The sequence below is a fragment of the Limulus polyphemus genome, unplaced genomic scaffold (genome assembly GCF_000517525.1).
Source record: "Limulus polyphemus unplaced genomic scaffold, Limulus_polyphemus-2.1.2 Scaffold6219, whole genome shotgun sequence".
NCBI lineage: Eukaryota > Metazoa > Arthropoda > Merostomata > Xiphosura > Limulidae > Limulus > Limulus polyphemus.
Window position 1 is genome coordinate 10,741 of NW_013671829.1, and position 11,246 is coordinate 21,986.

At 35.0% G+C, this 11,246-nt stretch overlaps 1 protein-coding gene across 1 annotated transcript in view; it reads left to right on the forward strand.

Annotated features, from left to right (window-relative positions):
- The window catches only part of LOC106473492 (cadherin-89D-like), a 14,589-nt gene extending 4,251 nt beyond the window's left edge, over positions 1–10,338 (forward strand). Inside the window, exons 3-8 of the mRNA XM_022401918.1 lie at positions 625–711; positions 1,422–1,490; positions 2,117–2,311; positions 3,145–3,303; positions 5,308–5,484; positions 9,244–10,338. Of these exons, the coding sequence (XP_022257626.1) occupies positions 625–711; positions 1,422–1,490; positions 2,117–2,311; positions 3,145–3,303; positions 5,308–5,484; positions 9,244–9,334 (778 nt within the window). The 3' untranslated portion in view covers positions 9,335–10,338. The remainder of the gene's footprint in view (positions 1–624; positions 712–1,421; positions 1,491–2,116; positions 2,312–3,144; positions 3,304–5,307; positions 5,485–9,243) is intronic.
- Positions 10,339–11,246: the final 908 nt, after the last annotated feature.

An 11,246-nucleotide genomic window follows, 5' to 3' on the forward strand; every position in this document is an offset into this window, starting at 1 on the left:
TATAGTGTATGTCTATATAAACCTGGGTGCCCTCAACAACAGTGCATAGTGTATGTCTATATAAACCTGGGTGCCCTCAACAACAGTGCATAGTGTATGTCTATATAAACCTGGGTGCCCTCAACAACAGTGCATAGTGTATGTCCATATAAACCTGGGTGCCCTCAACAACAGTGTATAGTGTATGTCTATATAAACCTGGATGCCCTCAACAACAGTGCATAGTGTATGTCTATATAAACCTTTCGTATACTGTAATTTTTTCGATTGTTTAACAATGTATACTTCGTAAATATAGATATGCTGAATTTGAGTGTATTGTCGTGTTAATAATCAGACTGTTGAACTTTTTAACTTTCACATGATTTAACTTTGGGGAGGAGCATAAGAGAGACGGCAGTGTTCCTTTAAAAAGAGTTGATCTTCACAATTCGGAGTTGTTTGGTTTTTATTCTAAACACGCTTATTGTTTATCATCTCCGTGTTAGTTCAGAAAGGAGGAGATTCTGTTTATCGTCATGTAAAAACGTTTTTAACCTTCAGAAACATGATTTGTGTATTCAGCATGAAATTGTCGTTCCTTCCAGTTTGATTAACATAAACGTATTAATTTGTCACCAACAGTTACCTATCAAACACCACTGGCTACAAAATACAAATGGCGAAGCTTCAATCCCATCATGAGGGAGAAGAAGAAGAAGATCCAGAATCGTAAGTTGATATTTGTTTCTAAACGTTAAAGTGTAACTAAGGAATAACATTTATGATTTTTGTTGTATCTGTGTAGAGAGAAACGTTAAAGTGTAACTAAGGAATAACATTTGTGATTTTTGTTGTATCTATATAGAGAGAAACGTTAAAGTGTAACTAAGGAATAACATTTGTGATTTTTGTTGTATCTATATAGAGAGAAACGTTAATATTTAACTAAGGAATAACATTTGTGATTTTTGTTGTATCTGTGTAGAGAGAAACGTTAAAGTGTAACTAAGGAATAACATTTGTGATTTTTTGTTGTATCTATACAGAGAGACTTTTTTCACGGAAACCTTACGACTCTGAAATACTGGTTTCGATACCGTAGTGGGCAGAACAGGGATAGCCCATTGCGTAGCTTGGTGCTTAACACCAACCAAACTGTTGTCACGTGTTAGAAGACCAGTTTAAAACTAACCTACAATTAAGTTAACAAAACTCTGATAGACGAGCAGGAACTACTATAACCCTGGTAGTTTAAGTTGATATTAACAATGATTGGATTGTACTTTATGTCAGGGAATTTCAAAATAGTAATTACTGTTACGGCTGATCTGGGATGAACCGCAAAGTTTTAAAAAGTAGAATTGAATTTTATTTTGAAGTTTCGAGTATCTAAGATGTTAATTAATCTGTTGTTTTTTGTTTGTTTTTTCATTCCTCAGAACGGATCTTTTTCTTTACGGAATTGAAAGAGAAACGAACAAAATAGTAAACACGGAGTCACTGTTAAAGTAAGTCATCGTATTTGTTGAAAAACATCAAATGAGGAATTAGAATAAAAAATATGGAATTCAGTGTTTTATTATGATGATTTAAATTGTTTGAAACAAAATTATAACAAGCAACAGTTACTTTAAACTATTGTTAGTTATAATCGAGGATAAATATCGGGAAATATAAAATGTGATTTTGATTTAAAATGCAGAAATACGGAGTACTGTAGTCTTCTAAAAAGGACAATTTCTAATAACTGAACTAATTCAAAAAGATAAGTTAAATCGTAGCTTGTAATGGTGCTGATTTTTAGCCGCGGCATTGTGGCTCATAGAATGGTTCTGAGTTTGTTTTTTTTATCTTTCAAGTACAAACTTTTAACTCATAGCGCCACCTCTTGGCCGATTTGAGATCTAATTAAAGCTGCGGTTATTGAGGATTCCCTCTTGTTTAATAAATGTTTACCTTATTCAATGGTTTTGTATATCTCCTGCCTTCTGGTGGCTCGGCGATAAATCTGCAGGCTTACGACGCTAAAATTCGGGTTTCGATATCCGTAGTGGGCATATCCCAGATAGCCCATCTTGTAGCTTTGTGCTTAATAACGACCAAACCAAAACAAATATTTTTTTTTTTACAATAGGCTTTTTATCAAGAAGTCGGACGCTATCAGCGAAGACTTGGCACAATTCCGCATTCGGAAGATACAGGGAGTATCTGTTCAAGAAAAAATCAGCCACATGGGAACCACCGAAATCGCCATCATTGCACTGAGCAGTGTCATTTTCCTAGGTGGCGTCTTGGGGATTGCTTTGCTCTGTTCTACCTGCAAGAAGCGGTAGGTGCCATTAACGCTCGTATTTTTGTAAGTCAAAGAAAACTGTATTAGATGAGTAAATGGCGGATTAAACCCAGCTCGTGGATTAGGTTTGACAAGACCTGGACAGAAGTTATGTAAGTTCATGGTTAATGAAAGGTTATCTTAGGACATGAAATGTTGCTTACCTTATATGTAATTGTAAACAAACGCAAAATGTGAAACCGCAGGTTTGCTCCACATGGACCCAACAAACCTTCATGACAAATTTGGTGAAGATCCATCAATAGGGGGTGAGGTAGTGGTAAAAAACGCCCATAAAAATCGCAAAACGCAAAACTGAAAGTGTGTACGTATCACCTTATGGATTCGACGAACCTCTTTTATACTATTATATTTATATAGACCCCAAAAATAACGTTCACCACACATAATTTAGCACTCTGAATGTTAATTTTTAACCATGAAGGTAAACGAAAAATGTTTTTTTTTTGCTACAAGTGATTTGTATTTCAGGTATTTCAGAAATATTATTTTATCCAGTTTGATCTTTGTTATGGATTTTATAAAATATTTCGAATTTCTGAAGAGTTGAGAGAGTAAGAAGTGAAGATGTCAATGTCCCCTAAATCCACAACTCCTAAACGGTTTCTGATCATCATTTATTCGTGTTTCTTGGTTAGAAATCAATGAATTCATGGAAGGAACTTCTACGGATGCTAGAGTATCACTCTAATCCGAAAAAAAAAAAAGGCTTAGCCGTTTTATCATTGTTTGTTAGAAAAAACGAAATAACCGTCTAATCCGGAAAAAAAAAAGGCTTGGTAACCGAGAGAGATTTTGGATCGTTTCAGGAAAACGAAACAACAACAGGAAAAATGGGAACAACAAAGAGTGTACAGTGTTCGGAACCCTTTAATAGATAGAACTGTGGGTCCGCCCTACGAGCGAAGAGTTGCTAACGGCATCGTAGTTCTCCATCCGCCTTCTTATAGCAATGCCACTTCCAACACGTAAGTTACATGTTTTTGTTGTTGATAAACTATTAGAAACAAAATACAATCGAAAGTAAACACCGTGAATTGACCTTAAGAAAGGTGCCTCTCTTGTTGAACGTTAAAAAAGTTACTCAAACCCCAAATTACCAGATTGTTTAACATCCGTGAGTTCTCCCATTGAGTAGTTTTATGTTTTAACACGCATTGTGAAACAGAAATGACCAAAATCACTCATTTACTGTGTAAACCCCCCAAACAACAATTAATGAGATTAATTCCAATATCTGTGATATTTTTGTTTAATTTTTGATTGGTTCATACGTTATTTAGAGTCTTGTAACTAATGAAGTTATGAAAACAAAAACATTTCTAAGCATAAGTAATGTAGACAAATGAGTTTTAAAAAACCAATGGACCTCTTTGGTAGATCTAGAATTAATGACACCGATGTTGAGGGTAGCTTTGAAAACACGAGATTTTGTTAGCTCGTGTGGATTATTGACCAATGACACAGCTTGAGTGTTTTAGTACGTATTACTTTTTTACTCTTGTAGCAGCTTGAGTGTTTTAGTACGTATTACTTTCTATTCTTGTAGCAGCTTGAGTGTTTTAATACGTATTACTTTATATTCTTCTAATATCTTGAGTGTTTAGTACGTATTACTTTTTACTCTTGTAGCAGCTTGAGTGTTTTAATACGTATTACTTTCTATTCTTATAACAGCTTGAGTGTTTTAGTACGTATTACTTTCTATTCTTATAACAGCTTGAGTGTTTTAATACGTATTACTTTCTACTCTTGTAGCAGCTTGAGTGTTTTAATACGTATTACTTTCTACTCTTGTAGCAGCTTGAGTGTTTTAATACGTATTACTTTCTACTCTTGTAGCAGCTTGAGTGTTTTAATACGTATTACTTTCTACTCTTGTAACAGCTTGAGTGTTTTAATACGTATTACTTTCTACTATTGTAGCAGCTTGAGTGTTTTAATACGTATTACTTTCTATTCTTATAACAGCTTGAGTGTTTTAATACGTATTACTTTCTACTCTTGTAGCAGCTTGAGTGTTTTAATACGTTTTACTTTCTACTCTTGTAGCAGCTTGAGTGTTTTAGTACGTATTACTTTCTACTCTTGTAGCAGCTTGAGTGTTTTAGTACGTATTACTTTCTACTCTTGTAGCAGCTTGAGTGTTTTAATACGTATTACTTTCTACTCTTGTAGCAGCTTGAGTGTTTTAGTACGTATTACTTTCAATTCTGTTAGCAGCTTGAGTGTTTTAATACGTATTACTTTCTACTCTTGTAGCAGCTTGAGTGTTTTAATACGTATTACTTTCAATTCTGTTAGCAGCTTGAGTGTTTTAATACGTATTACTTTCTACTCTTGTAGCAGCTTGAGTGTTTTAATACGTATTACTTTCTATTCTGTTAGCAGCTTGAGCAATCCTACTTTACTTTTGACTTCAAGAATAAGGTTATTTTAAATGTAAAAAGTTTTATTGTTTACCGAGTGTAATTTTCGTTTTATGTAGATCACAGATGCATACATATATATAATTATATATATATAATCCATACCAAACGGGTTATTTAATGCTCGTCAAATATTGTTTTCCTTATTCGTAGAAGACAGTAATCTTAAATAATCAAGATGGTGGTGTTTACTCTTCTTTTCTGAGAACTATTTTACTTCTCCATGTCTAAACTCTAGATATATTTACCATGTCTGCTACATTTACTTTTTTATTATCTTTGCGAACTGAAAAATTATATTTCTTGTTACTGTAGAATATGTAGTATGTAATAAAAACGGTCTCGCACATTCCAATATATGTTTTGAATTTACCACAGCACGACGCATGTATGATTGAACCAAAAGGACGCAAAATATAGAAAACAAAACCAAACTTTTCGCTCACAAAGAAAGATGAAAGGTCCTCGTGACCTCATCATGGACAATTCTTGTTGTACGAAACCCACAAAACTTGATCTTACGTTAGTAATTTTCATTTCCAGGGAATTTATTTACAGTCGTGTAGACCAAAATTCCATCCTGAAGGGCAATAAAAGTTCACGACAACATGTACCACCAGATGGCGCTTCATCTCCCACTCGATCTAAAAGCCCCAAATCTGATGGATTTATCAAGAAAAACTGCCAATGGGAAGACCAGAAAGATGAAATCGACTCTTTGTAAGTGTTCTTGCTAATTCTTTACTTTCTGGGTTAAGCCTCGTCAAAGATAGTTTACTAATTTAGAAATAGTAGCAGTGTTTCTTGGAAAAAATATTCTATTATTTTCTGCCCTCTATAGTTATATGTAAGGGAATAATAGGATATTGTACCTACGTGTTTTTTAAACAAAAAAATATTTACCTGAGGAGTGGAAAGTACGCCACGTGCAGAAGTGTAACTTAAAAATATTGAAAGAAATAATAAATAAACAAATAATAATTTCTTAGCCGAAAGCTAGGTGTCTCTTTTTTTTTTTTTTAGGTCGTCTCAAAACAAACTATATTATTCGCGGCTTATTACTGTTGTTGCCGTGATACTTATTACATTTTGTCGAATTTGCAAGATTAATATACATAAATAAATATCAACGACGTTAATATAAATATTTTCTACCTAAAAGAATCCCGAGTGCTTATCATGATAAAAATAAAGTATTTTGTGCAACACGAAATTATTATTGAGATTACATGTCTGAATTAGTATAGAACTCAGTTTGGAGCCAACTGGTCTAGGGTAATTATGCCATTTAAAATGAAAACTAGACGACTTTTTGTTTGTTTGTTTTAAGTGCATATTAACGAGAATGTTAAACAAAAACAGCATGAAAGATCCAAAAGCGATATAGGTATTGAGATACGGAATTTTAAACAACTTGGAAGTGCTGAATAATTGATTGCGTTTTTTGTTTGTTTGGAATTAAGCACGAAGCTATGCATTGTTTGTTATTAAGCACAAAGCTACACAATGCTCTGCCCACCACGGGTATCGAAACCCGGTTTCTAGCGTTATAAGTCCGCAGACATACCGCTGTGCCACTGAGGGGGCAAAGCTATGCAATGGGCTATCTGTGCTCTGCCCACCACGGGTATCGAAACCCGGTTTCTAGCGTTGTAAGTCCGCAGACATAATTGTGAATCCAAGTTAATGTAAATCCTTAAATTTCGTATGTCACTGAAACTAAAGTAAATGTATAGATCTGTGTTTTCTAGAATTCTATTGTTTGTGTGGCAGATCTCCCTTCCCCAGTGGCTCAGCGATAGATATGAAGGCTTAAAAACCGTGTTTCGATACCTATGGTTGGCACAGCACAGATATATCTAATTGTCTTGCTTTGTGCTTAAAAAGAAACAAACAAATAAATGAGGGGAGGGTCGAATGTTATTATATACAAAAGAAACAATCCTTTCTGACTTTAAGAAGTGTCTGTTTATCATTCTTATTATCAAACATCGGTGGTCTTGATGCTGTTTCAAGGTACCATTAAATCCACTTTCTAGGTTTCATCCAACTGGACAGATTACTTTAGCTCAAATTACCTAGAATTTAGAATTTTAAATAAATCCTGATACCTAAGGGGTGAGCATGAGCTGAGGGGTAGAGCTATTCAGGTGGAGCTCTCACGCCACCCAGGTGGACAGAATGTCACCTTGCACTTTCAGGGGCGCCGGAAACAAACTTAGGTTGGTGGGAGAGGGAATCATAATAAGATTTAACCAAAGTACAAAATAACCATTGTCTTTTTCCACATTTCTTCGCGTTGTATTGTAAACATTATGAGGGGGTGTATATTGCAATAACTTTTTTTATTATTCTAATCTTTTTAATGATTGTTACTGACAGAAGTGAAAACCTAATTCAAACAAATATTACACTTCTAAAATTTTTTATCTTGTGGTTCTGTCTATTACCACTTGCGTTACAAGAGGTAATAAACACGCCGAAGAAATAACAGACCTATAAACAGAAACAAAGGCATAATTATTGTATATTAGTACGTACCAAAAAATAGTTTCCTTGCCTTGACGCATTTTCATTGGTCGGCAATAATTTGCCTCTAGACGTTTGTAATTTTATACTGCGTCATAGTTTAAGTTCATAGCCGCGTATGTAATATTTCTCCTGTAATGAGCGCACACGACACACAAATTAGCAAAAAACAGTTACAGCATCATCGCTTGGCTTACACTAATCAAACGGTGGTAATTCTTGACCGTTAGGTAATGTTGATGGAGTATACGATCGGTAAGTAAAAACTAACAAAAATATTCAAAAGAAACTTTATAAAAACTTTACTGGACAAATAATTGGTGGGGGCAATTACCCCATCCCGGCAACCCTGGCTTTTAATACATTTTCATTAAATGTAACATATACTGTCATTTTTAATTATTTATACAAAAACTCTGTTATCTTAAATTATTTAATGCCATCTCGTTGGCCCAGCATGGCGCTCCACTCGCAATCTGAGGGTCGCAGGTTCGAAGCACCGTCACACCAAACATGCTCGCCCTTTCTGCTGTGGGAGTGTTATAATGTGACGGTCAATCCCACTATTCGTTGGTAAAAGAGTAGCCCAAGAGTTGGCAGTGGGTGGTGATGACTAGCTGCCTTCCTTCTAGTCTTAAACTGCTAAATTAGGGACGGCTAGCGCAGATAGCTCTCGTGTAGCTTTGCGCGAAATTAAAAAGCAAACAAGCCATCTCGTTTGTTTGTTTGGAATAGCTACACAATGGGCTATCTGTGCTCTGCCCGCCACGGGTATCGAAACCCGGTTTCTAGCGTTGTAAGTCCGCAGACATACCGCTGTGCCACTGGAGGGCTAATGCCACCTCATAAAGTCAAAATACGGAAAAATAGTGGTTACAGTTAGTTTTTTAAAAAAACATTGTAAAAAACATCTTATTATTGACTTTTAAATTAAATAGTAGTTGTATTTTGGACTCTGGGTTTCGGAGCTGTAGAGCTGTGATACTGTAAAATATTTTTTGCATCATAATGGTGACAAATAACCCCTACAACTCGACATTTACGCTAAGGGATTCGCTGTCACTCTTATGACGCACTCACAGCATGCAATGCAAGGAATATTCTATGGTATCAGCGGATTCGACTGGCCTCTGGTTCCTCTGGGCAGTGGTTTAAAATTAGGTGACATAGCGCAACATCATTGTATCTTCTTCTTGACCACAAAATCAGGAAATATAGAGCGGAATTTTCAAGCTGAAAACACCTTATATGTAAGCAGGCGAAATAGCCAGAATAAAGACCCTTAGAGTTCAGATATAACTGTACTTAATTTTCAAATATTGACCTCAGGAAATGTAGATGTAGAGTTGCACCAACTATTTATCCTCTTAGATCCGAATAACGGGATTAACGGTTCATTATATAAAGAGCTCGTAGCTAAAAGTGCAGATTGTGTTCAGCAGCATTACTTCTCGAACTTTGGACTGTTCGATCCGCAACCCGCAAAGTTAACCACTAGACCATGCCCTCTTCAATAGGTCAGAGTCTTGCTACGTCTCGAACTTTGGACTGTTTGATCCACAACCTGCCAAGTTAACCACTAGGCCATGCCCTCTTCAATAAGTCAGAGTCTTGCTACGTCTCGAACTTTTGACTGTTTGATCCCGCAAAGTTAACCACTAGACCATGCCCTCTTCAATAGGTCAGTCTTGCTACGTCTCAAACTTTGGACTGTTCGATCTGCAACCTGCCAAGTTAACCACTAGGCCATGCCCGGTTCAATAGGTCAGAGTTTTACAAGTGCTTTAAGTTTGGTTCGACAGTTTCCGTATTTCAGTTACAAACTTCTTTGCCTTACTTTAAATGAGCGATTTTCAAGGCTAAGGTTCGAAATATTCATTTGAAGCCGAAATGATTGCTTTGAAGTTTGATCTCTGTAGTTTATTCTTATCTGTTCTGTTTTTATTTCAGCGGAACGAGATTTTCTCGTGCCTCTAGGTTCGACAGCTGGTCCTCCAGGCACACCAAGCGGTCCAGACCCAACTCAAGCACAGAAATATAACTTTTCTCAATGCCACCGAAGAACAACCAAATTAAAAATATCCAATGTATATTACTGGCATTATACCTTATTAGCTTATGTGTCTGGGTGTTCTTTTGTTAGAAGTACTTGACAATCTCATATATGATGAAGTACTTAAATTTTTTTTATCATACGCTGGAAGTTCAATCTTTACATCACGTACAGAAACTTATCACAAGTTGTTATACATTTTTCAATGTAATAATCTTACAAGTTAGCTTTTTTTTTACTAAAAAAAAATCTTTGATTTAATGCTTATTTAAGGGAACGCCAGTTATTTGTCTGTTTACGATTTGTTTAAATCACTTTGTATGGTTGAACACTAGATGGCGCTTTTGAAAGGGTCAGTATGTATACTTTGTACTAATAAATGAGAGAAAAAAATTCAATCGACAGTGAATGCTCGTAATAGTCGGTAACGGGTAGTTTTTGTTTTTTAAATAAAACTAACAAGTGTCACTTTAGAAGCCGAAAATGTGCAAATAATTACGATAAAGATATATTTCACACTGTGTAGGTACGACAGACTTTAAGGTTGTTAAGCTTTCATTTTGCATCATGTTTTTGTAAATATATATATATCAATTTAAGGCAGTTGTTTGGCACTAACTTATTTCTATAACAGACTTTACGTTATAAAGCTTAAGTAAGGCTACGTTGGCGTTACGAAAATATATATTTATTTCAGTAAAGTTCAGTGTTATTCATCTGTATTCATGAAAACAAGGGTCTATTTCAGTTAGTGCTTGAGATGATACAAAAAAAAATAACACGAGGTAAATGCGATTTAACCCGTGTTTAACACACGGCAAATGTAAAAATATGTGATTAATATTCAAATACTGTCAAATGATCCTCATTCAGACTTGTAAACACATTTCGTTTCTCACCGATTAGATAGTTTGTAACTGTTACTAGCTAATAGATGTTAAACAGGTAACTGATATCTTATTATATATGTGTGTGTGTGTGTACATATGTGAGGAAATCTTAATAAATATTCCAGAGTTTTATATATATATATGTATATCTTGACTTGCCAGGATATTTCATTTCATTAACAAATGGTTGTAATATGTCAGTAACTAATTAATATAACAAAAAAAAATATTTGAACAAGGCCCTCGTAGCCATCTGTTTCGCTGGTGACTAGTTTTGTCTTCTTTTTTTTTTGTCTGTGTTTGTTTGTTTGAGAACAAAGTCACGTATGGCTACCTGCTGTGTCCACCGCGGGGAATCGAACCTCGGATTTTAGCGTTGTAAGTCCGTAAACTTATCGCTATTCCATCAGTGTTTTTTTTTTTCGATAGATATTGCTTAGCCAGCATAGAATGGGAGGAGGCGGGAAGGAAACCCATCTTATATTTAAATTAATATGACAGATTGCGTATTTCATTCATAAATTTTAAATCTGTTAGAAAAGTGTCAGATAACACAAATGAATATTATCGGAAACATTGGTATGAGGAGAAATAGGCGGTTAAGGCTTTTTCTTGTAAGGTATTCATGCACGTGATAGGATACTTGCAAATTCGAACTTAAATTCTCAACTTAGAAAATCAAAAAACATCATCATATTTGTCTTCCAATCAGTTGGAAGTTCTAATTTAAGTTGAATTTGCATATCTAAGCATTCTAAGCTTTCAAAAAAAAAAAAAAAAAACATATCCGCTGAATTTACAATGTTACTGGGATAGGATTTGTTTTTTTTTCAATTTTTCGGCATCCTTATGTTTTGTGGTACAAAGAACAAGGAGTAGCTAAGCCTTTTTGTATTTGTTTCTTATATTCAAACAGTTCTGCTATACGATGAAGAATTTGTTTAGAATATAGTGTCTAGCAATCAATATCGCCAGCTGGTTCTTAGTCCTCTGTAAACATTGTGATGAAA